Source organism: Staurois parvus, unplaced genomic scaffold (genome assembly GCF_062004578.1).
Source record: "Staurois parvus isolate SC_StPar_1 unplaced genomic scaffold, SC_StPar_1.0 ptg000168l, whole genome shotgun sequence".
NCBI classification, from domain to species: domain Eukaryota; kingdom Metazoa; phylum Chordata; class Amphibia; order Anura; family Ranidae; genus Staurois; species Staurois parvus.
This window is the reverse complement of record NW_028317964.1, coordinates 2,974,490-3,002,435: the sequence shown is the minus strand read 5'-3', so window position 1 is coordinate 3,002,435 and position 27,946 is coordinate 2,974,490. Positions and strand designations below refer to the sequence as shown.

At 40.9% G+C, this 27,946-nt stretch overlaps 1 protein-coding gene across 1 annotated transcript in view; it reads left to right on the top strand.

Moving 5' to 3' along the window:
• Window positions 1–1,560: 1,560 nt before the first annotated feature.
• The window catches only part of TMC3 (transmembrane channel like 3), a 96,652-nt gene continuing 70,266 nt past the window's right edge, over window positions 1,561–27,946 (top strand). The window contains exons 1-3 of the mRNA XM_089676415.1: window positions 1,561–1,697; window positions 2,615–2,761; window positions 5,977–6,052. Of these exons, the coding sequence (XP_089532541.1) occupies window positions 1,594–1,697; window positions 2,615–2,761; window positions 5,977–6,052 (327 nt within the window). The 5' untranslated portion in view covers window positions 1,561–1,593. The remainder of the gene's footprint in view (window positions 1,698–2,614; window positions 2,762–5,976; window positions 6,053–27,946) is intronic.

The following is a 27,946-nucleotide window of genomic DNA, read 5'->3' as shown; positions in this document are numbered from 1 at the left end:
ACCCTTCAGATTCCTCCCTTACATCTAGGAGGGTCCATTACAGCCCTCCCTTACATCCAGGAGAGGCAATCAGAGCTCCCCCCTACATCTAACAGTGCTCTTTAGGGGGCTGGTGGAGTGTCATGGTTGACTGTTTGGTAGTGGATGCACCAGTCTCCATATTAAGATGGACAGACCACTGTCAGCCAGCAGGGGTATTTTTATAGACAGTTTCTGGGATGGATAAAATCTTGTAGTGCGCTGGATGTGGCCACGGGTCATAGTTTGGAAACCCCTGCTCTAACCTAAATGGTGACATCTTCTGGAAATAGTTCTCTCTGCCAGAACATAGCAGGGTCTCTTGGTAGGCCATGCCAGTAGTTGGTTGGAATAGGAACTGGGGTCTTGGTCATGCATGGCTAGGTTGCTTTCAGGGTGTCCCCTATGGATCTCCAGTGTGCCACTTGGATCTCCAGGTCACAACAGGTTAGAGAGTAGCTATTTTCCCCATTACACAACAATACTAATGTGCTTTTTTCATGAAGAACAACAGATGAAATCAGAATGACACTTTTGCTTTTCTCTCCTTTAATTTCTGTATTTTGCTGCTAGACATATGATATATATCCCTGCAATTATTTCATATGTGCACTTGCCAAAACTATAATCTCTCTGTTTAGCCCCCTCTTTTGTCCATGTTTCATTAGCTCTACTTAATATTTTGCTACTGTAAATGAACAGTCCACACAAATTAAATGTAACCGTTCGCTTATAGGAATCGATTGTCTGAGGTGTTGCTTCCTATATCTCTTGGGAACTCGAGTGACTTTTGTAGCAAAGGCAGTAGCAGGTGTTTAGTCCCAGGAGCTTAAAAATAAAGATGTTCCCTGTGGAATATGAGTGCTATTGAAAAAGTGTTTTATCTTTTTAGCGCCTACCAAAAACTGCAATATCAGTTCCTTTATAACACACACACATACCATGGGCAGCACAGTGGCTTAGTGGCTTGCATGTCCACCTTGCTGCACTGGGGCACTTGGTTTGAATCTCAGCCAGAACACTGTCTACAGGGACTTTGGATGTTCTTGTTGTGCTTGCACGGAGGTACTCCAGCTTCCTCCCACACACCAAAAGACATGCTGGTAAATTAACTTGCTCCTGTCTAAAATGGCGCTAGTATGCCATTAGACTGTAAGCTTCTTGAAGGCAAAATGATGTGAACGTGTATAGATTGTTGGTATTGTATAAATATATAGCTGTAATAAATATCTTCAATTTTAGCTTGGATAAGAACATTACAGGCAAAGGAATTTAGTTTAAAACAGTGATGGCTGTATATTCTCATACCAACACATATTTTACCTTGATTGATAGTAACGCTTGTATAAAATTTTACTATTTTAATAATATTCTTTATTACAACTTAGTTGCTGTCACAAACACACGCTTAAAAAGTGAAGTGCATGTGAGCCCATGTAAGATAAATGTGACATTAGAGACTTATAGCTCTGAGCTATGTTACAGGGGTAGGCGTTCCAGGCAATAAAACAGGAGGAGAATGTTCTAATAAGCACAGAGCTCAGCTCCTCCTGACAGAGGAAGGATTGTACTGAAATGACAACGGTGAGTGTGTCTGCCGCACTAAAACCTACAAAGTCAACTAAAAGATATAAAAGTGTCAGGAGGAATACCAGCATCTACCAAGTCCCTCCACAGAGGTAAGCTTGGCATTTATTCACTACGTATTATATCTTCTATGCAATGACTGTAGTGGTATGGTAGGATTATCATTCAAGGATGTATGTCATTCTAAAATCAGTTTATAGAATAAGCTAACATTTAAAATGTTACTGTACAGTACACTCAAACATTTTATGCACTTTATCCTTTCAGTGAAATGGCTCGTTTAAAAATTGCACGGCTTTGTGAAAGTGATTATTTGAAAAAAATGTACAATAAAATCATATATCTTGTAAAGCATTGTCTAAAATTATATATTGTGCAAAAAACATTGTTAATGTTTGTCTATTTTCTTGTGTATATATGTATTATTATTATTATTATTATTATTATTATTATTATTAATAATAATAATAATAGAAAAATAGAAAAGTGGCAGCAGAAAAAGGGCTAAGTGGTCCATCAAGTCTGCCCCCTCCCCCCTTAGTATAGATCTATGCTTGTCCCAAGTATGTTTGAATCACCTTACTGTACTCCTCCTCCTACTACTACTACTACTACTACTACTTATAATAATAATAATAATAATAATAATAAATGATGTAATTGTTATTACTATTATTATTACATTGGTCATGAAATTAAACATTTTCAAGACATAAGCAACATACTGTAGTACATTTCAATGAACTGACAGATTCAGCACCTTGGACAGCACATGGTGTTTAGCTGATACTCTGTGATATCTATTAGGATGTTTACTTGAGTCCTCTGCTTTCAATTTGTTTGTCATCTAAATACATTTTTTTCAAAAATACCTTAGCAAGAAATAAAGCCATACATTTGAAACACCAATAACACAATTTTTCATCCTTTGCCTTTTAAAATGTTTATGCCAGTGATAGAATACTTCAAACAAGTTTCTCTTTTTTTTTGCCTGTTTTTGTTCTTGCAGCATTTCAGATGAAGATGAAAATGCAGAAGGAAAAGAGGAGAACAATGACCCAGAAACAATTTTCCAGAATATTCAGATGCAAAAGGAACTTGTTGCAAACATTCGATGTAGACCCTGGCCAATGCGACAAAAGCTGCGCTCACTCAAGTATGTTTTTAATTTATTGTAAACATTCCTTTTCTCCATTATGTATGTAGCGAATGCATAAAAAATATACAAATGGGCATACCATGCTGGTGATTATATACATATATGAGGCATAGATAGAAGCAAATAGGTCAATTAAAGTTACGTGTTAAGGTCCGGACGCAAGGTGAAGGATCAAAGAGACACTTGTACCAGGGATCCCCAAACTGTGGCTTTAGAACCACATATCACAGTTCTCAGTAGGTTCTCACAGTATTATATGAGTACTATGAGCATTAAAACAAGCTGATTGGACACACATAAAAGATGTATAAAAGTCTGGAAAGCTTGGATCACCTATGCTCACCCAGAAATTAATGTAACCAATTTACTTCTTTCTGATAGTATTGATTGCTATTAAGTGATAGATTCAGATTCCCCCTTAGCCATCTCTTTTCCCAACTGCCCCTCTTTTTTCTTACCCATTCATGTTCTGGCAATCCTTTTGCTTCCTTTAGTTTATCATCATTTCAATTCCAACCTATAAATTAGCCATTAATAAACACCTTGGTGGTTTACATGCAATAATAGGCATTTCTAACTTTTAAAACTTGGATATATTCATTTGTTACCACACTCATTGTTAAAACCCAAAAATATGTAACAGATTTAGATTTTTGTAGGAACATTTGTACTTGAGTACTTAATTTCTTTAGCTTTCAACCTTTGATTTTAAAATGAATGAGAAAAAATATCCATCCCCACTCCTTTGAATTTTCTCATCAAAACTAATGTTTTTTGACCCCAGTAACAATTACAGAGAATCAAACTGATGTTTTTAAAACAAAAACTTCCAAACAAAATGTTACTAGAATAGCCAGATTTATCTGCATTGAATTCAATAATGCAGACTACATTATTCAAAGTGTGATCTCTTGTTGTTTTTTTTTAGTTTTAACATTCGAAGAAAAAAAAATGTTCATTTATTTTATTTCATGATTTATGTTGTTAAAGCGGTAATAAATCCAAAAGGAAAACATTTATTATCTTGCAGCTTACCAATTCTTAGATGTGGTGGCTGCATTAGTTTCCTTTTTTAGGCTTTCTTTTTTTTATTTTCATCTGGTGTCCAGCCAGCAAATCTGTTTTTTTCACAGCACAAACTCTCCAGCAGAATGTATCAGCTTACCTAGATGAGGGTGACTAAAATGATCAGCTTTTATTTATTCATGCAAAACCTTTATCCCAAAAGGAAAAACTGTTTGCTGTGGAGTATGGATTCAATTTGTTAGTGGTTCTAAATGTACTAGTCCATCTAACACTTTCAGCTAACAGTAAAGAATCAGAAACCATCCTTGGCTGATCTTATTTGAATCGTGTCTGCACCTCATTATTGCTCTATTTTTTTGCTCTGCATTACTGAATAAGCCATACCAGTAAGTGTGGCTCACTGAAACTTTAATACAGCGCCATATGGAAGACATAGTTACATAGTAAAGTTGAAAAAGTCCGTCAAGTTCAACCGAAAGAAAAATAAATAAATAAGTCGATAACCTACATATATGGACCCCTAAACCCAAAGGTAATTCCTTCCAGATCCTCTTAAGGCATGGCTCTCCAAACTTTCTAAACAAAGGAGCAGTTTGCTGTCCTTCAAACTTTAGAGGGGCTGGACTTTGGCCAGTGGAGGTAGAATATGTCCTGAAAACAGTGAGAGTAAGTAGCGCTTCCGGTGTGTTTGTCACAAGAAGTAAAATAAACTAAAAAGCAGCTGTGGTCACTATCACTAGGAGGAATAGTGTCCCATTATTGGTATTAGTGGAAGGAAAATTGCCCTATTGTTTGTGCAAATGGAGGAATAGTGCCCCATCATTAGTATCCAGTGGGGGGAATACTATAATGCTTCATTTCAGTGGGGGGAATAGTGCCTCATCATTGGTATCCAGTTGGAGGAATAGTGCCTCATCATTGGTATCCGGAGGGAGGAATAGTGTCTCATCATTGATATCCAGTTGGAGGAATAGTGCCTCATCACTGGTATCCAGTGGGAGGAATAGTGTCTCATCATTGGTATCTGGTTGGAGGAATAGTGCCTCATCATTGGTATCCAGTTCAAGGAATATTGCCTCATCATAGGTATCCGGTTTGAGGAATATTGCCTCATCATTGGTATCCGGTTGGAGGAATAGTGCCTCATCATTGGTATCTGGTTTAAAGAATAGTGCCTCATCATTGGTAACCGGTTGGAGGAATAGTGCCTCATCATTGGTATCCAGTTGGAGGAATAGTGCCTCATCATTGGTATCCAGTTGGAGGAATAGTGCCTCATCACTGGTATCCAGTGGGAGGAATAGTGTCTCATCATTGGTATCCAGTTCGAGGAATATTGCCTCATCATTGGTATCCAGTTGGAGGAATAGTGCTCCATCATTGGTATCCAGTTGGAGGAATAGTGCCTCATCATTGGTATCCGGTTGGAGGAATAGTGCCTCATCATTGGTATCCGGTTGGAGGAATAGTGCCTCATCATTGGTATCCGGTGGGAGGAATAGTGTCTCATCATTGGTATCCAGTTCGAGGAATATTGCCTCATCATTGGTATCCGATTGGAGGAATAGTGCCTCATCATTGGTATCTGGTTGGAGGAATAGTGCCTCATCATTGGTACCCGGTTGGAGGAATAGTGCCTTGTATCAGTGGGAGGTATAGTGCCTAATATTAGTGGGAGGAATAGTGCCCCAAGGAACAGAAAAAGGTTAGCAAAGGGCGGCATCTGGTCTATGGCCACAGTTTAAAGACCACTGCTCTAAGTCAGTCATATATTACCTGGATCAATGATCTATGGTGTAAATATGTAAATACTTATACATTCAACATAGTTTATTCTGTGCATTTAGAAATCTATTGCTTTTTTAAAAAAACACAATCAAAGTGATCTTTTATGGAAGTCTTTCCACATACCTCTTTTCCTCTAGACTCAAAGAGTGCCCTCCTCTTATTTCATGACCCTAAAGTAAGGAAAGAACAAAGGTCTCACTATTCTAAAGCAATATTCATGTAATTGCATAGTGAATATAGGAATCTAGGCTTATGTAGGTCTGAAAAAAATCTACAGAGTGTGAATTGCCCCTTTATTCATTGCTACATGCATCAGATAAAATCAATATATATTTAGAAGCCTGAGGTCGACCTGGTCTCTAATAAAAATAGTATTGCATTTTGTCTCCATCAAACAGACAGGCTAAAGAGATTGTGTTGAAGTATGAAGGACGGCTAACCAGAACACGAGGCTACCAGGCAGCTGGAGCGGAGGTGGGATAAGACTGATATCATATATAACATTTCCTAAGAAAAGCCATATACGATCAAATCAGTAGGAGGGCAAGGAGGGCCAGATTGTTGTGATGAATTGCTTTATCCATTTGCTTTATCCATTTGTAGTCATATGCAAAGGTTACACCCTAGTTTCCTAAGCTTATTCATCATTTGCGTTAAGGAAATTCATGATACATGATTAATACTTCTTAGTGCAATCTGTCTACACACAGTTGAAAGATCCGTTTATGGAGGGGTCCTTTAGGACTGATGGAGTATTGACTTATGACACATAGCCAGTTATCATGTTCACCGTCTGCTGTATGAGTAAAAATGACTTCTATATGCTGAAGTGTTAGCACTGAGACTGTTTCTACAAGCTTTATCTGATATACCCAGTTGATACTGTCGCTGATTATTTGTGAAAATGATTCTAGCTCAATGGGTTTGATTTAAGAAAGACAAATAGGATGTTTACATTGCAAAATAATTTCTCTTAAACTGGCTGTATACTATTAGATTTTTGCATGAAAATTTGTACACAAATTCCCAGTATATTTGATGGTTTGACGAATGTTGCTTAAAAGAAGCTCACGATTTAGTTTGCATTAAACATTCAATTTTGGAATAAATGGAATTTCTTGAATGAAAACCACATTCATTGTTAGAAATTTGTTCATTCAAAAAAAAAAAAATTCATCCTGATCCTTCGAATTTTCTTGTCACTGTGGTCACAATCGAATGTCTGTTTGACCCCACTATTGGTTAGAAAATGAATGAACATTCTTAAAAGGAAAATGTTTAAATAAATTCTGCTAATGTCTAAATTTAGTGAATGTGGTAAAAAGTAAAAAAAATACCCATGCACATGCAAAGAAAAAAAAACAGTATTTGGATTGATTGATTGATTGATTGATTGGATGATGGATGTCAGCATCGCTTCACCCTATTCACTAAGCTACAGAAACATTCACATTCCTATTTGCCTTTAGTAAACCAACCCCAGAGATCTCAAAAAAAAAAAAAAAAGAAATCATAGTAATCATATTTTTGCAGTTTTCTGATTTGCATGCTTTACAATTAGGAGTTCATGTTCAAAATGCATTAGAGATAAACGCACAACATTCATGGATTTTAGCCATTCTTGCTTGCTGAATACTAATAATTATCATTGTCCAGAAATAAAGGGAGTGGAATTTTTACAGGAATCATGGTTAGAGTGTCCTGGAAGGGAAACCTGTAAAGATAGAGCTAGGACAGCTGTCATTATTGACTTTCTATTTTAAATGCCAAGTCACTGACCTGGAACAAGAATGGAGGATGGTAGATAAGAATTTCAGACTCCACTGACTGCATAGGTAAAATATCCTAGACCCTCAGCACTGCTCCAAACCCACTCCTTTACCTTGTCTATGGGATGAAATGATGCTGGCTGAAGAAAGCCCATCTTCGCTCAACATTGGAAAAAATATGTGAATGAGAGCTTCACTCCAAACACTGCTTTTCTGGGTTATTTTGTTTGAACATCCATAAAGTAGCTGCAACCATGATGTCTCCACTCAGAAACCACCGTTTCCTTGACACACCAAAAAATGGCTTGATCACAAGGATAGGGTCCATCCCCTGCTAGCTCCATTCACTTGTATTAAATTGTGCCCTTTTAAGGACTACATATCCCATGATCCACTGCTGTAAAGCAAGGCCTCTATCTGATGCTCCAATTGAATCAAGCTCTCCTGCTCTCTATTTGCTCAAATTCGCTGCTGGAGAGGGGGGGTGCAGGAACAAGGAGGGGATTTCACACAGATACAAGTCTGCACACACAGTAGGGAAGCTAAGGGTGAGTGGAGGCTGCTGCTACACATTGACAATGGGGAGAGGGAAGTGAAAGGAGAGAGGCACATGTAGCTGGCAGCACACCTGGCTACACATATTTGAAGTGAATTCTGAATTATACGGCCAAGAATACATGAAGGAGAATGTATCAAAACTGGAGCAGCTGTGCATTACAACCAATCAACTTCAAGCTTTCATTTTCAAAACGTAACTGAACAAACTGAACAAGCTGAAAATAGCAGCTGATTCATTGCCATGCACTGCTATTCTAAATTCTGGCTGCTCCAGTTTTGATAATACCCCCACTCTTTCATGGTGTACTTACCTTATTGCATGGTATAAGTCTTTTGCTATCTGTATCAGTGTAAACAAACATCTCTCCCAATTTTTTCCATGGATACTTGGTGGTGATCATTCACTAAGGGGTTTAAGATTCATCATGCAATGGGGTTGATTTGCTAAAGACAAAAGAGTTACTAAATAATTTTCCCTGGAGCTTAGTGGATGAGGTGAGGCACTGCTGACTTCTATTATCCAATCATGTGCAAGCACAAGTACTGTTTTTATTCATTGCACATGATTGAGTATTCTTTGCAAAGCAATTTTTCTCCACATTCTCTAAGCTAAGTGCACAATCCCTTGCAGAGTGAACATCCTATTTGCCTTTTGTAAACCAACCAAAATAAATTGTGTTACTATTCACTTCATTTATCCAAGTGTGTGAAAAGGAAACTCCTGTTTCACGTATTTGCTTTTAACATGATTGGATAAATGAAGTGAATATTCACACAATTTATTTGTACGAATATTTCCACCTCCTGTAAATTAGGCCAGCTGCATTTGGCATCACAGATTTTGATAGTAGAATGTATGACTTGTGATAAAGGTACAGGATAAATAATATCAGATAGTAAAACAAACATTATATAGAACTCTACTTCAAAGCTGCAATTAATACAAAAACTAACCACTGAATTTTAAGTGAAACTTCAGTTAAATATCAAATCTCACTATTTAGTTCATATTAAGACTATATTTAAATATGAACTAAATATACAGAGGTTAGAAAAAAAAAGGAAACACTACATGATTTGCAGGTGTGAAAGTGACAACATGTTTTGTGTTGAAAGTGGGAGTGATGTAACATTCTTCTGCTTCTGCTGTGTGAAGAGACATCTAGCTAACAGCTGGGAATCCTCACTTCTGTCATTCACTGCGTGTGCTGCTAGTAATATGGAGTCATGTCAAGGCTTACTGAGCTTTAAAGAGGGCAAATTGTTGGTGCCGCTTAGCTGGTGCCTCTTGAAATTGCCAATTTAATTTCTGGGTCACAAGGTACAGCATCAAAGGTTATGACGGCATATACAGTTTCCGGGAAACTGTCAATTCATAAGCGTAAGCATGGTCTCCTAGATTGTAAGCTCCAAGGAGCAGGGCTCTCCTATCCCTCTTGTATTGAACTGTATTGTTGCTGTATTGTCTCCCATTATATTGTGAGCAAACTGTTGGCGCTATATAAATCCTGTATAATAATAATAATAATAATAATAACATGGTCAAAAGAGACATGACATTGCACAGGATTACGACCCAAAATAAGAAAACAACTGCTGCAAAAGTGACTGCAGTGCTCAATCTCAGTCCCCTGAAGAGTGGTGAGGATGCACTGGCAAAGTAAGTATCTTGGGTTTGAGGGAGGAAACCATTTACAAAACACTTTCACTTTGTCCTGAATTGGAAAGAATAAGGTGTCACTTTAAAGTGACTCTAAATACAATTTAAAAAAAAGATAACAAACATGTTATACTTACCTGGTTTTACACAGAACAGCCCTGATCCTCCTCTTTTGAGGTCCCCCACCGGCACTCCCCCATGCTGAGTGCCGTCAAAGAAAGCAGCTTGCTATTGGAGCACTTGTGTGGGCTCACTCCCGAGCCGGCTCATTGACACACAGAGTGTGGCTCAGCCCCTCCCACCTCTCTCTCCTCATTGGCTGTGATTGAGTGCAGCAGGAGCTAATGGCTCCTGCTGCTGCCTCTCTGTCCAATGAAAATAGAGAGAGACAACAGTTTGTGCAACGCTTTACAATGTAAAGGTAGTCAGTACGAATACAATACATTTCAGTACATTAGGAATATGGGGGGCCTGCTCATGGAGCTTACAATCTAAAGGAAGGGTGAGGTGGTAAAAAAGCTGATAGCTGCAGGGGATGATCTGATGGAGGTGGCTCAAGTACAGTTCTTAGGTGGAGGTGGGTTAGGCTTCCCTGAATAAGTGTGTTTTCAAAGATCGCCTAAAGGTAGACAGGGTGGGGGCTTACCGGGCATACTGAGGTAGGTTGTTCCAGAGTATGGGAGAGGCTCTGGAGAAGTCCTGGAGGCGAGTGTGGGAGGAGGTGACGAGGGAGCTAGAGAGCAAGATGTCTTGGAAGGAGCGGAGCAGGCGATTTGGATGATACCTGTGGATGAGGTTGGTGATGTAGCTAGGGGCAGTGTTGTGGATGGCTTTGTAAGCTGTGGTTAGTATTTTGAATTTTATACGTTGGGTTAGTGGAAGCCAGTGGAGGGATTGGCAGATAGGGGCAGCAGTCACTGATCGGTTGGTAAGGTGTATGAGTCTAGCAGCAGCATTCATAATAGACTGAAGGGGGAATAACCTGTGTAGCAGTAAGAAAGTGAGGAGGGAGTTACAGTGATCAAGGCGGAATATAACCAAGCCGTGGATAAGTTGTTTTATGGTGTCATTGGTCATAAATGGCATTTTGGAAATGTTGTTCAGGTTGAGGCAGCAGGATTTAGCCAGTGAGTGAGTGGATGTGGGGCCCAAAGGAGAGGTCAGAGTCGAGGATTACACCTAGAACCCTGGCATGAGGGGAAGGACCAATGGTTGTGCTGTTGATCTTAATGGTAAAGTCGCAAGTGGGGGATCGGGGAGGAGGAAATATTACAAGCTCGGTTTAGGAAAGATTGAGTTTAAGGGAGTGATGTGACATCCATACTGATATGTTACTAAGTAGATTTGTGATACGTGAGGAGATTGCGGGGGTGGATTGCGGAGGTTGGAACAGAGGGAGTCTAGGGACCAGGGGGCAAGAGCGCCAGTGGTTGTTGCTTGCGGCTCTTGCAGATGATGACCTTGGTAGGCAGAGTATCCTCTGATTTGGGCACCGTAGAAATAGACCAGGCAGGTTCTGTGGATTGCCAGCTGTGCAGCAGAGCAAGGTAGGTAGCAAGGACACAGGACTGGAGCAGAGTCATAGGATATCCGGGGTCATCAACAGTCGGGCAGCGCAGTACAGAATCAGAAGGAAAAGCCAAAGTCAGGAGCAGAGCCAAAGTCAGGAACCAGGAGCAGGAGAGTAATCGCAGTCGGGTCAGGAACAAGCCAGGTCAGCAACAAAGGAATCATACAGGAACAAGCAGGACACAGGGGGGAGCTGAAGACCAGTCAGCACTGAATCTGAGCAGAGGCACTCCTTAAATGGCCCGTCTGGCGCCAATCTTCACCATGCATTTGCACGTGTGCGTGCATGTGCGCAATCGCGCATTCCTGCGCGCCTGCGCACAACCGGCAATTCTTCTGCGGGATCTCCTTTGCGCATGCGCGTTCCCGATCGCGATTCTTCTTGTCGGAAAATCCTTCACAGGGGGTGAGCTGGGGAGTGGAGAGATAGATCTGTGTGTCATCAGCATAGAGGTGGTATTGGAAGCCATGGGAATCAGTTGGCCCAGGGAGGAGGTGTAGAGAGAGAAAAGGAAGGGCCCAAAGATGGAGCCTTGAGGTACCCCAACGGAAAGAGGAAGAGGAGTGAAGGAGTTGTATGTGATGCTGAAAGTGTGCTGAGAAAGGTGAGAGGAGAACCAGGAGAGAGCAGAGTCACGGAGGCCAATGGAGTGGAGTTTACTGAGGAGGAGCAGGTGCTTGACTGTGTCAAAGGCAGCAGAAAGGTCAAGGAGTATGAGTATGGAGTAATGGCCGTTGGTTTTAGCAGTTAGTAGGTCGTTAGTGAGTTTTAGTAGGGCAGTTTCAGTGGCATGTTGTGATAGATAACTTTAAAGTGGTTTTAAAGCTTTTAGTTTTTTTTTATTTTAATGCATTATTTGCATTAAGGTAAAAAAAACCTTCTATGCTGCAGGATCCCCCCTGCCCCCCTTTATACTTACCTTAGCCCAATCCCAATCCAGTGATGTACATGCGAGCAGTAAGGTTGCCACCTCATCACTTTAAAACTGAACATATATTAATTACACATGTTCTCAGGCTGATTAGGATGGTAATTAAACTCACTTAGTGCCTTATCTGCAATAAATTAGCCTCAGAACCTGTGTCATTAATATGTGTTCAGTTTTAAAGGGATGAGGTGACAACCCAAGCGAGCCGCGGCTCTCACCGCTGTCTACCTCCTCACTGGGCAGACTGATAGCAGCGGGATCCATTACTGTCAATCACATGCTGTGATGAGGGAGTGGGGGCAAAGTCGCCTGGTCACAGAGGAGACAGGCAAGGCAGCACAGGAGTGAGCCCACGCTAGTGCCCCTATAGAAAGTGTCTTTCTATGGGGTCATTCGCCAAAAAGGGGGACTCCAGAAGAGGAGGATCGGGGCTGCTCTGTGCAAAAACATTGCACAGAGCAGCTACTGTAAGTATATTATTATTATTACTATTATTATTATAACACGTTTATTATTTTAATTGAAAAAAAAAACCTGAAGCTTTAATGTTACTTTAAGGGCTCATCCCTATGGGTGTACTAAAGCCTACACTTGTGGTAAGGCTGTTTTTGCCTGCATAGGGATGCATAAATGTTCCACGCCAGGGGCGGACTAACCATTTGGAAACTCGGGCACTGCCCGAGGGCCCGGGGTCAGTAGGGGGCCCCATAAGATGCCCCTGGTACCTTTTTCATAGGCTTTTTTGAGTTTGGGCAAGGACACAGGGGCCCCATGATCCCCTATTGCCCGGGGGCCCCATGAGTTGTCAGTTCGCCCCTGTTCCATGCATCCCTGTGCAGACAGTCCCATTCATGTCTATTGGGATGCAGCAACTGCACACACACAGCCGCTGTTTCCAGTATGACAACTGTGCAGGTGTAGGTGCAGGACCCTGATTACAGACAGTGTGTGTTCAGGACCGTGCACCCTCATACCTGTCAAATTGGAGGCAGCAGCTTTGTCTCAATTAACATGAATGGGACTGCCTGCATGGGGATGCATGGAGCACCTCTGCATCCTTGTGCAGGCAAACATGGCCCTCACACTAGAGTGCTCTATAGTATGCCCGTGGGAATGAGGCTTTACACTGAATCCATATGTTGTTTCAAGCTAAACACCTCTTCGCCATGGTAAGAAAAGCATACTGCATAGTTCTATTTATAGAATGCACCAAGCTGACCGATTACATTTTGCGACCGGAATAATTTATCTTGCATTAATATTGCTGTTATAAAACATGTACCCTAAATTAAACACATTATAAAGGACTCCATTACCTCTGTATAGAGCGCAGCTTTCACTCCTTCACCGATCCCCCATAATAAAATAAACACATTTTTATCTGTGCTAGCCCAGACCTTTCCCAGTGACACCCATGTGTAATTTATACATTGTCAATTTAACCTCCTGACTGCTCTTTAGTACAAATAAACAGAGGCTCTCAAATTAAAGAACCCCATCCGGCAGTTTCTATGGCTGCTAGCCGCCTCAGTTAATTCTTTGTTTAATTAAAATACTTCAGTCACACAATAAAATTTGAAATAGCTCTGTAAAAATTAATTAACTTTCTCATGCTGATTTATGGAGCAGTTAGGCACTGAATTCCCCGGACTGCTTTATCAGTAGAAAATACAGCAAATTTTAGCTTTGCTAAAAGCTTTTGGAATACATTTTAAGTAACTATAATGAAGAATTAATAAAAATTTAAAAAAAACAGAAGACCAAAGCTTTCCCATTTCTAGATTGACTGCCAATTATAAAGAAATTTAAAAAATTACATCTTCATAATTTACACGTAGCAATACAACTATATTGATGGCAAGGCTGTTTATTTAAAAAAAAGTACATGCATATATTCTAATAGAAAGATGTATTACCTAATCCAATCATTTGTTTATACTCAACATTTATTAAGTCTTTTCATGCAAATTTATAAACCTTAAAGCAAGGCTCTAGTTTCCCCCCAAAAAAATAAAAGTCAGTAGCTACAAATACCTGTCCAGCGATCCAGTGATGTCCTCACCTGAGCTGATTCTTCAATCGGCTTAAGGGGCAGGCGCCAGCATCTTAAGAAGAGAAATTGCACTACTGCACATGTGCGAAGTGTGCTGTGTTTTGTGAATGGTCCTGCAGGCTTCTGGTGTCAAAGAAGGCTGTGGGGGAAAAAGGAGGGGGGGTGAACTTCCGACTCATCTGATCGGGAGTGGGAGCAGGTACCTGTCAAAACCAGGTACCCACTCCCTCCCAAAAAAGTGCCAAATGTGACAGTAAAAGGGGGGGGGGGTGCAAACAAGCTGAACTTTCTCTTTTGGATGAAGTTCCACTTTAAGAAAAATTTTGCATTTATTTTTAAAGGCCAACTCCAAGAAACCTGACAAGTCACCCTTGCAGTGGGGCTGGGCCTGCACTGCAAGGGGTAACTGCTCCTATAGGTGTAGAGGGAGAAAAAAAAGAAATTTACTTACCCATTACCTGTGGGTATAGAATTGTGTATATAGGATTGTATACATTTAAAAATATTTTGTTTTGCTTTTTAGTGATTTAACAAGATGGACGTGTGTTTTTTTTCAACCAGACTAACTATGTAACTATATATACTCCACTTCTCAAGGCTGCTACACCGGTCCCCACATTGTCATCTCACCCATGCTCTTGTGGTCTAAGGTTCTGAAGTCATGGCCATTGCAGGGTCCATAACTCTACAGTAGAAGTGAGGACATTGCAGGAGCATGGGGGAGCATTGTCTGCCAGGGAAGTAGAGGAACAGCTAAGAAGAAGTGCTTCTCTTCCCTCCTAGACCTAAAATAGCAGTCAATCCTTCTATTGCAGACTCAGCCCACTGTAAGGGAAAGTTTCCTGGAGTTGGGAGATAAAGACTATGTAGCACTTAACCCCAGAGGGGCCACTGTAAATTACAAAGGTTCTCCCACAATAGTACAGAGGCTGCCATCTACAAGCACAGATCAATTCACATTGAAAATACAGGCTCAGTCTAGGAGCAGGGGCGGACTGACAACTCATGGGGCCCCCGGGAAATAGTGGATTATGGGACCCCTGTGTCCTTGCCCAAACTCAAAAAAGCCTATGGAAAAGGTACCAGGGGCATCTCATGGGGCCCCCTACTGACCCCGGGCCCTCGGGCAGAGCCCGAGTTTCTAAATGGTCAGTCCGCCCCTTTCTAGGAGATTTCTTTTTAGAATGTTTAGAATAACTTGAGACAGGAGAGGGGGTTCAGGATACTCCAAAACTATAGCAGCAAACTGTATGAGGACAAATGCCTAGCACAAATCCTTATAGCTGCAGGCACACACTAAAGTTTAAAAACCAGGTATTACTCAAAATGTCCCAGAAGCTATCTGCCACCAAAGGTAGATCTTCAATGAGGGAGATAAAAGATCCTTCTCCAGACCAGGACTTCAGGACAGTGCCCTCCAGCAAAAAATTATTTTAACAATATTCTTCAGGACCTCTGTCCAGTTCCTGCTGAGGGCCAGAGTGCAACTTTTGTCTTTCGCCCACAGAAAACTGGAACCCTGTTAGCAGTAGAAGAACACTCTGGAAAGGCCTCCTGAACATATATCACCTCCCCAGCTTCCTCCTGGATGCTTCCTTTCAGTGATTGGCTGGGGCATGGTAAATAGTCATACTGGACATTTGACTCTGCCCAGCCTATATTCTGGAAGCTTCTTCCAGAAGCAGATAGGATAAATCTAATGCCCAGTTTAGAAAGCCCTGACCAGACAAAAACAATAGATCCCTGTTCCACTGACTGCAATGAAGCCAAAAACTAAATTTATCCTACCAGCCTAATTAGAGTAAGGTGCTACACATAATTAAACCGACATTTTAAACTTTAATATAAGCATTAACATGTTAAAGTAAGTTTTAAAAATCATATCCGATATTTTTAAATCTGGAGCGTTCACTAAAATAATTCCTGGTGATCCTGCCATGAAGGTCCATGGTCAGACATGTCCTGTTATAGGTTGACAATGCTCTGTCATTGTCTTGCAGTTGGGTTCCTGTGTTGTTACTCTATCACAGGAACATCAGAATGGAGACTACAAGTGGCCGTTTCAAGACACATTCATTACGCAAACAAAACCTTTTTATTTTTAATGATACATAGAACTTTTGTAATGTAAATGTCATCCATTTAGGGCCCTTTCATATGGTCTTTCCAATCTGGCCGTCTTACCCATCTTTCAGGTGGACCTGATTGGAAGCTCCATGCAAAACTATGAGCAGGCTGATGTAAATGGACCTCTGTCTGCCGACTTATGAGTGCAACCAGGTCTGCTAAAAAAAAAAAAAAAAAAAAAGAGACCTTTTTATTTTTTTAGATGTAAACTTGGATGGATGGATTGGAAATAGCCTGACGTAAAAGGACACAACTCCACTTACATCCAACCACCCATAGAGCTATAACCGGTCTGCAACTGCCTGCTGTCTAAATGTGGACACAAACTGAATAGGCAAGGATGCCAAAAAAATTACATCCATCTATTTGAGCTCCACAGATCCCCTGCTAAACAGAAGCAGCACCAAGTGAAAAGGTCCCTAGGGTTAACATCTACTTTGAGTGGTAGTTGTATACTAAATGGCAAATTCTCTAAAGCTCCAAATCATACAACAGTATGTAAAAAAGAAAGCAAAATATTGCCTCTCTTGCCGTCCATGGCAGTGAATGCTGCTGTAATGCTGAGAAATAGTCTTGTAGTGATATAGGGCTTAGTGGGAGGAATCACACTCTTTTATTTGCATTTGGATTTTAGTAACAGAGTCGTTTTCAAGGGAATTTGCAGTGTTTAGTTTATGTTTTTTTTTATTATGGACTAAAAAAAATAAATTTGTAAAAATTCAATTTTTAGGTATATAAAATACTGAATATTAATATTTTTAGCCAATAGGTGGAGCTCTAGGTTCATTTTTATATGTTTACCAGCTAAAAGTACTAATATCTACTTCTGTACTGGTATTTTTCGGCATTTTTCAGGGGGGCAGCACCTCCCCCAGAAGAAGGGATGAAAGAAAGGACACGCGCACCATGAGAACCAGGTGGGATCCGAGAGAGGCTATGGACTGCTTGATGGTGTACGTAGAGCCTGACTCTCGTTCCTGGGGATGTCCTGAGCTGTGAAGATGAGTGTCTGTCTATCACCGGGGGGGGGGTTAGTAGAAGGCTCTCCCCAGTGGGTGGCAGGGGCGTTGTTGGTCAATGTCAGGCTTTTTCCGCAGGAGGGGGAAGGGGGGGTTGTATTGGTCAGTGTCTGTGGGGGCAGATGACTTTTGTGTTGCCTAGGGCAGCACAGACCTAAATACACCACTGCCAGAGCCCTGTGTTGACAAACAACACAGGACTCTGTACAGAGAAAACAATCTCTCTCTTTCTCATCCCTGCAAAGCAGGGCACCATTTAGGCACACATTTAACCCCTTGTTCACCCTAGGTGTTAACGCTTTCCCAGCCAGTGTCATTTGTAGTGACATTGTATAGTATTATCACTGATCACTGTATTAGGGTCACTGGAGGTGGCAGTTAGTGTCAGATTGCCTACTGCACTATCGCAGTTCCATTATAAGTCATTGATCATTGCCATTAGTAGTATAAAAATAAATACACAAATAAAAATTCCACTATATATACCAGAGTTTGCAGACACTATAACTTTCACATAAAACAATCAATCTATACTTACTTGGATTTTTTTTTTACCAAAGACATGAAGCAAAATACATTTTTACCAACATTTATGAATAAATGTGATTTTTGTTTTTAAAATTTGAGATATTTTATAGCATTTTATAGCAGAAAGTAAAAAATATAGTTTAAAAAAAAAGTCAATATTTTCTCATTTATATCACAAGAAATAAAAAAAAACGTGTTAATCAAATATCACCAAAAGAAAGCTCTATATGTGTGAAAAAAAAAGAATATAAATTTAACTTGGGTAGCATGGCAGCGCAATTACCAGTTAAAGTAGCACAGTGCTAAATAGGAAAAAATGCTCTGGTCATGAAGGGGTAAAACCTTCCGGAGTTCAAGTGGTTACACAATGATAAGATTATTTACATAATGCTGATCACCTTTAAATGTAATGTATATCTAATATATATTGGATGTCTAAAATGCAGCATACTTGTTTTTTTGGTGTGTTTTAGCCCTGGTTCACACTGGAATGACTTGTCATGCGATTTGGAACAGTTAAATCACATGACAAGTTACACCGGTGTGCAGTCGCACCCTGTTGTTGGCAACGGAACCATTCAAATTGGTGTGACTCTGACTTTGCTGTGCCACACCGATTTGAAAAAAAGGTTCCTGCGCTATTTTTTGCGATTTCAGGTGTGACTTGCATAGACATCTATGCATGAAGTCGCACAGATGTCAGGCAAGTCACACCCAATATAGCACTGACCTGCAGCTTTGAAATATTCCACTTTAGATTTTCTTCTCATGTCAGATCTTATTAATGCACATTTACTTATTTTATTCTACATGCATTTGTCTGCTTCTATAGATCACAATTGCAGGTATTCACTTAAAAATGTTAACAGAGACAAACGGTAGCTATTTACAGCCACCTGCCTTGTTCTCCATGTAAGACAGTAGGAAGTTGATTACACCAATTGCTGCTAATTAGGTATTGATTTGGTGATGATATTTTGCCTTTTGGCAGCAATGCAGATGATTAATCAAGTCCTATAGGGGGCCATCTAAATTCCACAGTATGTGCTGACTTGAAACATGGCTGGGTACACACTACATGTGAAATACTGGCTTTGTTTTAAATTATTCAGGTTACAAAAAATGACTCAAGAAGACTTTACCCAAGAGCCCACATGGAAGAAAAATATATTTGAAATACATTTTAAAAATATTTTTCCCAAATATATTGACATATATTTGAAATACTGCAATTTTGGCCATATTCAATATTTTCAAAATATATTAACCACTTCCCGACCGGCCGTTGCATATAAACGGCCGGACGGTGGCAGTGCAGGGTCGGGTGGCCGTTTCTAAACGGCCTCCCCGCACCCTGCTTGTGCGCGCTCCCTCGGAGCGCGCAGCACCGCGATCCGGTGCCCGCTGTGTCCTCCGGACACAGTGAAACACCGATCGTCGGACGGGACCTCTGTACGAGGTCCTGATCATGTGATCACTGATTGGCCAATCAGTGATCACATGCAAAGTAGTAAGCAAGATGTCACTTGTGACATCATTGCTTACTACGTGTGAAATCTGTGAATGATCACAGAGGTCACATGGTACAAGGCTATTCACAACAGCCTTGTACCATGTGACAAGCTGTGAACAATCACAGCTCACTCAGTACTTCTCAATGAGTGCAAGAGTGCACACAGAGAGAAAGAGAAAATGATTGCTTTTACATCCTATATGGGTGTAAAAGCAATCAGTGTAAAAAAAAAAATCTTTATCACCCCCCACAAGTAGTACAGTGTCACCATGGTGACACTGTACTGCTAGGATGACAGTATGTAAAAAAAAATAAATAAATAAAAAATAATAATATAAAAAAATAAAATAAAAATGTAAAAAAAATGTTTAAAAATTATAATTTTTGGTTATAAACTAATTTGGTTTTTTTTTTACTAAGAAGATAATGGAATACATTTGGGCAAAGATTTATGATGAAATATTATTTATTTGCAAAATTTTATTAAAAAAAACACTTTTTTTCAAAATTTGTGAACATTTGTGAACATTTACATAGCAAAAAAAAATAAAAATCCCAGCGGTGAATAAATACCACCAAAATAAAGCTTTATCTGTCTCAAAAAAATGGTAAAAAATTAATTTGGGTACAGTGTTGCATGACTGCGCAATTGTCATTCAAAGTGTGATAGCGCTGAAAGCTGAAAATTGCCCTGATCAGGAAGGGGGTAAAAGTGTCCGGTCTGGAAGTGGTTAATATATATATATATATATATATATGTGTGTGTGTTGAAATGCATTTTTATTACAAAATATATGAAAAATATTTCTAAAAATACATTTTCAAATATACTGTACAGTGAGGAACAGATGTATTTGAACACCCTGCGATTTTGCAAGTTCTCCCACTTAGAAATCATGGAGGGGTCTGAAATTCACATTGTAGGTGCATTCCCACTCTGAGAGACAGAATTGAAAAAAAAAACTCAGGAAATCACATTGTATGATTTTTAAAGAATTTATTTGTCTTGCACTGCTGAACATAAGTATTTGAACACCTGAGAAAATCAGTGTTAATATTTGGTACAGAAGCCTTTGTTTGCAATTACAGAGGTTAAACGTTTCCTGAAGTTCTTGACCAGGTTTGCACACAGTGCAACAGGGATTTTGGCCCACTTATCCACACAGACCTCCTCTAGATCTGTCGCTGAGCAACACAGAGTTTCAGCTCCCTCCAAAGATGTTCTATTGGATTTAGGTCTGGAGACTGGCTAGGCCACTCCTTGGTTATCCTGGCTGTGTGTTTCGGGTCGTTGTCATGTTGGAAGACCCAGCCACGACCCATCTTCAATGCTCTGACTGAGGGAAGGAGGTTGTTGCTCAAAATCTCCCAATAAGTGGCCCCATTCATCCTCTCCTTAATACAGTGCAGTCATCCTGTTCCCTTCGCAGAAAACCACTCCCAAAGCATGATGTTGCCACCCCCATGCTTCACAGTAGGGATGGTGTTCTTGGGATGCAACTCATCCTTCTTTTTCCTCCAAACAGGATGAGTGAAGTTTAGACCAAAAAGTTCTACTTTGGTCTCATCTGACCACATGACTTTCTCCCATGCCTCCTCTGGATCATCCAGATGGTCATTGGCAAACTTCAGACGGGCCTGGACATGTGATGACTTGAGCAGGGGAACCTTCCGTGCAATGCATGATTTGAAACCGTGACGGCGTTGTGTTCTACTGGCAGTGAACTTTGAAACTGTGGTCCCAGCTCTCTTCATGTCATTGACCAGCTCCTCCCTTGTAGTTCTGGGCTGATTCCTCACCTTTCTTATCATCAGTGATACCCCACAAGGTGAGATCTTGCATGGAGTCCTAGTCCAAGGGAGACTGACAGTCGCCTTTAGCCTCTTCCATTTTCTAACAATTGCTCCAACAGTTGATCTATTTTCACCAAGCTGCTTGGCAATTGCCCTGTAGCCCTTTCCAGCCCTGTGGAGGTCCACAATTTTGTCTCTGGTGTCTTTTGACAGCTCTTTGGTCTTGCCCATGGTAGTAGTTGGCGTCTGACTGACTGTGGGGTGGACAGGTATCTTTAAAGAGCTCAGACAGGTGCTACTAAGTTAGATAAATGAGTGGAGAAGAGGTGGACTTTTTAAAGGCACAGTAACAGGTCTTTGAGAGCCAGAATTCTTGCTGTTTCTCAGGTGTTCAAATACTTATGTTCAGCAGTGCAAGACAAATAAATTCTTTAAAAATCATACAATGTAATTTCCTGGATTTTTTTTTTTAAATTCTGTCTCTCGGAGTTGGAATGCACCTACAATGTGAATTTCAGACCCCTCCATGATTTCTAAGTGGGAGAACTTGCAAAATCGCAGGGTGTTCAAATACTTCTGTTCCTCACTGTATGTCTTTAAAAATACAAATCTACATTTTTGGAATGCATTTACAAATATATGTAAAAATATATGTTAAAATTAGTTTTTTTATATGTTAAAAAAATCTGAAGAATATATTTTAAAAATATATATTTTAAAAAATATTTTCATATATTTTGTAATATATAAAAAACGCATTTCAACATGCAGCATATAAATATATGTTAGGGACTGATGTGACTGTACAATATATATATATATATATATATATATATATATATATATGTGTGTGTGTGTGTGTAAAGCGCTGCGTAAATTGATGGTGCTATATAAGTACCTGAAATAAATATCGTGTGTATATATATATATATTTATTTATTTATTTTAAATATATTGAATATGGCCAAAATTGTAGTATTTCAAATATATTTTTCTTCCATATGGGAGTATATAGTGAGACAACACAAAATCATAATTACAGGTCACTGCATTTGGCTTTTCAAGCACTAAACCTTACAGGGGATGAAAAGGATGTGCACTTTATAAGGCTGATCTATAGAACACTTACCCTGAATCTCATATTTCCCTCAAAAGCACAGCCTCCTACATTAATATGACAGATGTACTAAGATCCTTCCCAAGAAGCTGCTCATTAGCTCATTTACTTTTGCTTTATTGCATCAGTCTTAAAGTGGAAATTCCAGGATTTACCTACCTAACCTTAAAAAGACTCCCTCTCCCCTTATAACACCTATTCTGACAAGGAAATATCTGAATACTTATCTATTTTCCGGTCCAGTCACTTGATCTCCCTTGTGTCAGCCAGTGTTAGCTGCAGGGGAGAGGAGAGAGAGAGATCAACAATAACTGGTAATGCCAAGATGTGGTGATGTCACCCTAAGATGTGTAGCTCACTCCTTTAATCCTTCGATCTCTTGCTCCAGAGCTAATGTCTTAAAGGATAAGTTCACCTTTTGGACAAAAATAATAAATACGCATTTTTTTTTAAAGTAAAAAATGTGCATTTAGTATTTTTTTCCTACAGGAGCCTGGAAAGCATTGCACCAGCGATAAGTAGATCGCTGATGCCATGCAGATCTCCTGCAGGCTTGTCAGAATATCTGCTTGCTGTACGGGATGTATGAGCAAGCAGATATTCTGACAGGAAGCTTCAACGGCGCTCCCCAGCACGGTAGTAGTTAATTGAAAACTACAAGCTGACAGCCGCTAAGGCTGTCGGGACCTGAAGTTCATACATTCATGGAAGTCCATGAATGAATGATGCGGCTGTGTGGGCGGCGCCCCGCACAACCGCGCTGTTTTCAAATCTGACTGATAGTAAGGGGGAACTTCTCCCCATACTATCTCTCAGATGGGGGCAGCGGGCAGTGGCTCGGCTATGGGAACATGTTACATGTTCCACCCTAAAAATGGATGGAACATGTAACATATTCCCAAAGGTGAACTTATTCTTTAAGACTGCTCCTGTGTTGGGAGTCTCCCGAGTTGAGATGGGGACATTACGCAATGACTTGGGTCGGATACTAATGAGAGAAGAAGTAGAGGGGAGAATGAAGGCACACGCTCAAATAAATAAGAAATTAGAAGTGCAGGTGGAGGAGATACGTAGAGAACAGAGAAAGCTCTCATTTAAATTAGAAGATCAGGAGAAATAGGACAGAGAAATAATCTTAGGATCCAGGGTTTACCAGAAGATGAACACGGAGAGGATCTAAGGGAGAAAATAAGGAGTGTGTGTAATCCAATAATGGGAAGACCAGTGACAGAAAATCTGAAAATCCAGAGGGTACATAGGATTAGACAAGGAGTTCTGGCAGAAAGCCCCAGAGATGTGATAATCCGATTTCATCAATATGAAGACAGAGAAAGAATATGGAAAAATTTGCAGGACACTACCAAAATAAAATGTGAGGAAACAAAGTTGCTTATTTTTGCTGACGTTGCTCCAGAGACATTGGCCAGAAGAAGAGCCTTAAAACCTCTGCTGGAGCGTATGAAAGAGAAAAAAGTTCAATATAACTGGAGCTTTCCAGCATGCCTGATTGGATGGAAAGATGGAAAATTGGCAAGGCTGAGGTTCCCAGAAGATCTCAGTGATTTTTGAGAGAAATTAAACTTACAGAAAATAGACCTTGAAGTGTGGCTAGAGGGGTTAAAGGATAGTGGAGGGCCGGGGTTGGGAAAATGGCAGCGGGTAGCTAGGAAGAAGAGGTGTGGGGGAGTGGTGAGAGGGGGTCGGAAAGAGAATGAGTAAGGGGATAGGAGAGGAGGAGTATCTTTAGGTGTACTCTGGAGTTTGGTATATGCGCCACCCTCCCCTTTTTTTCTCTCTCTCTTTTCGCCCCCCCACCGCTCTCCCCCTGCTGCATCAGAGGTTCCTTTGCCCTTGGTCGCTTCCCTCCCAGCTGAGATTACCGGGTGGGGGGGACAAGGATTAGTGGGGGCTATGGGTTGGCAGGCAGCCTGGAGGTCAGACATGAGGTCAAACCCCAATAAGGTCAATGATATGAGCCAGGGATTGGAGTGGGCATGCATATTTTGAATCTCACCCCAAATTAGGAATCGCTAGTGGATATAATTCACAACAGATTCCAGGGCAATACATGGGCCATGAGGGTTTTGGGGGTAGGATGGGTAGGGGGAAGGGAGGGTGGGAAGTAGGGTGGTGGGGTGGTGAACAGAGGGGGGAAGGAATGGTGGGAGGATGGAGGGGAAAGTTCACACCTTAAGTTGTTTATGTTTGAAAAAGTGGATAGGGTGGTGTAATAACATCAGCAATGAGCTTGATTAAGTATGACTTATAATGTGAAAGGATTAAACTCTCCGACAAAAAGGCATAAGATACTTAGGGAAGTATAGCAACACTTTATAGATGTAGTGTTTCTACAAGAGACACATATAACCCATGATACAAATGCTACGTTATATACCAAGTACTATCTGATGTGGTTTTATGCTGATTCCCCAGTTAAAAGGGCTAAAGGAGTAGCAATTGGGTTTTCAAAAAATTTTAGTTTTACCCTGGAGGGGAGATTGGAGGACCCAAAGGGTCGGTTTTTATTCCTGAAGGATTTGAATATACATTCGTTAATATCTATTGTCCAAATAAAAATCCAGTAACATTCTTGGAGGGCGTGTTAAGAAAACTGTCTGAATTTAAAAAGGGTAGTCTGATTGTGGCAGGAGATTTTAATTTGTGTTTGGATCCTCAGTTGGATACGTCATCGGGTACACAGAGCGAGGGTGGGAAGAAATTAAAATTCCGGAAGAGGCTATTATATCAATATCAATTGATGAATACCTGGAGAGTGAAACATCCAAGAGAAAGAGATTACACCTTCTTCTCTTTAGTACATGGAACATATTCAAGACTGGATTATATTATGATCGATCATAGACAATTGGAGTCGTTGGTGAGCTCCAATATATATGTTATGTCTATTGCTGATCGTGCTCCTGTCACAATGAGACTTTGGGTAGGAGGGGATCAGTAAAGGATAAATACCTGGAGATTAAATGAGATGCTTATACTATTGTATTCTGACAGTTGGAGGTTTCTCCACCGCCAGAATACAATTATCACTGCTGGCAGCTATAGTCGCAGACAGTTATCGCACCAAAAAACCTACAGGCTGGTTGTACTGGAGTCAATTAACTTCTGTACAAGCAGCCTACCCATAGACAGATTGAAATGTGGCCAGTTCGTGCTGAACTGGCTGAATTTCGATCCATCTGTGGCTGGTCTTATAAATAAATGTACACAAACATATTAAGATGAGAGAGGAAGGGAGGGAGGAAGGAAGGAAGGAAGTCCACAGAGTCCCCCCTTACATGAGAGTAACTCTTACATTAGAGTACTCGCTGGGAGGTAGGCGAAAGAAGGGAGGGGCTACTGGGCTTCACACTTCATTCCTACACACTTCCTTCTCTGAGGCACAACACTGCAGGGAGTGTGGGCGGGGCAGACACAGGAGGAGAGGGCGGACGGAGGAGGAGCAGAAACAGCTCTCTCTCCTCTCTCATCTGTGTGGGAGGGGGTAACTGTCAGTACTGGCTCTGGGCTGTTAGAGAAAGACTCTCAGCTCAGAGCCCTGCAGCCACTGGGGAGCCACGGCCCAGCCTCTGGGGGCCCCCCAAAGTGACATCAGAGCAGTCCAGGGGCAATTACCACCCTATTGTCTGGCCCAGTCCACCCTTGGGGTAGACCATGATCCTTTATTGTTGACTCCCGAAACCAGGACAGGAGGCATGGGCGGTATTTACTGGCACCAGTCTGTATTTCTCCTCCTCTACCCCCCACCAGCATTCAACTGCCACAGGAGGTAAATACAAGGGAGCAATACAAGTATATGCTGCCACCATCTCCCCTCCTGTCCCTTTTACTCTTCTTTCTGGTGACCAGGCTCCTGTGTGATTGCTTTGTCCTCTTTCTCCCCCAGCTGTCTCCCTCCCCCAGTTGGCTTCCCTTCTCTCCCAACAGCTGCTGCAGGGGATCATTTCAGGATGGAGAACAGGGAAGGGAACATCATGTATATGCCATTTATCAGCCCCTTCCTTGTCTCAATGAACACAGTGAGTGATTGTTACTCACTGTGTTCATTCATAAATGAAGCATAGTAAACTGTGTTTTGGCATCGATGAACACAGAACAGAAATGGGAATTCTGCAAAAAGACCATATGAAAACACGCTGCAAAAATATATTCTCATGGGCATTACATTTAAAAGGCTAAAACAAAAATAAAATAATAATGGTTCACGGCCAAAATGAAAAAAGCTATAAAATGAGCTGTGTCATTTCAAAGCCATTATTTCTAATTTTTAGGGACTCTTTAATGACTGGCATAGTACCACTGAATGGACATAAGGCCAATGTGGTGCCAATATTTTAAAAGGGGTCAAAGTAATTTCCAAGTAACTGTAGATCTGTTAGTTTTACTTCTATAGTTGGGAAGATACTGGAGAGTTTAATAAAAGACCACATAGATGAGTTCTTGCTGGAAAAAATATTATAAGTAACAGACAGCATGGATTCATGAAAGACAGAAGTTGTCAAACAAATCTGATTTCTTTTTATGAGGAGGTGAGCAAAACCTTAGACAGAGGAGTGGCTGTGGACGTGGTATACTTGGACAGAGGGGTGGCGGTGGACGTGGTATACTTGGATTTTGCAAAAGCATTTGGCACAGTTCCTCAAACACAGTTAATGTGTAAAGTCTACAGGCTTGGAAAAATCAATTTGTAAATGGATAGAAAACTGGCTAAAAGACCATATTCAGAGAGTAGTGGTTAATGATTCATACTCTGAATGGTCTAGGGTCATCAGTGGTGTACCCCAGGGTTCAGTGTTGGGACCCTTACTTTTTTAAATATTTATAAACAATATAGGGTCTAGGATTAAAAGTACTATTTTGGTCTTTGCAGATGACACCAAGCTGTGCAGAGGAATAACGTCCTTACAGGATGTCTCCAACTTACAAGCCGACCTCAATGCTCTGTTTAATTGGGCAACTATGTGGCAAATGAGGTTTAATGTTGATAAATGTAAAGTTATGCACATTATATACACACACATTATATTGCCAAAAGTATTGGTCGGCCTGCCTTTACACGCACATGAACTTTAATGGCATCCCAGTCTTAGTCCGTAGGGTTCAATATTGAGTTGGCCCACCCTTTGCAGCTATAACAGCTTCAACTCTTCTGGGAAGGCCGTCCACAAGGTTTAGGAGGGTGTCTATGGGAATATTTGACCATTCTTCCAGAAGCACATTTGTGAGGTCAGGCACTGATGTCGGGGGAGGAGGCCTGGCTTGTAGTCTCCACTCTATTTCATCCCAAAGGTGTTCTATTGGTTTGAGGTCAGGACTCCGTGCAGGCCAGTCAAGTTCCTGCTAGCGCCCTTCACTGAAACTAAGGGGCCAAGCCCAACCCCTGAAAAGCAACCCCACACCATATTCCCCCCTCCACCAATCTTTACACTTGGCACAATGTAGTCAGACAAGTACCGTCTCCTGGCAACTGCCAAACCCAGACACATTCATCGGATTGTCAGACAGTGAAACGTGATTCGTCACTCCAGAGAACACATCTCCACTGCTCTAGAGTCCAGTGGCGGCGTACTTTACACCACTGCATCCGCCGCTTTGCATTGCACTTTGTGATGTAAGGCTTGGATGCAGTTGCTGGGCCATGGAAACCCATTCCATGAAGCTCTCTACACACTGCTGTGCTAAGCTGAAGGCCACACGAAGTTTCGAGGTCTTAA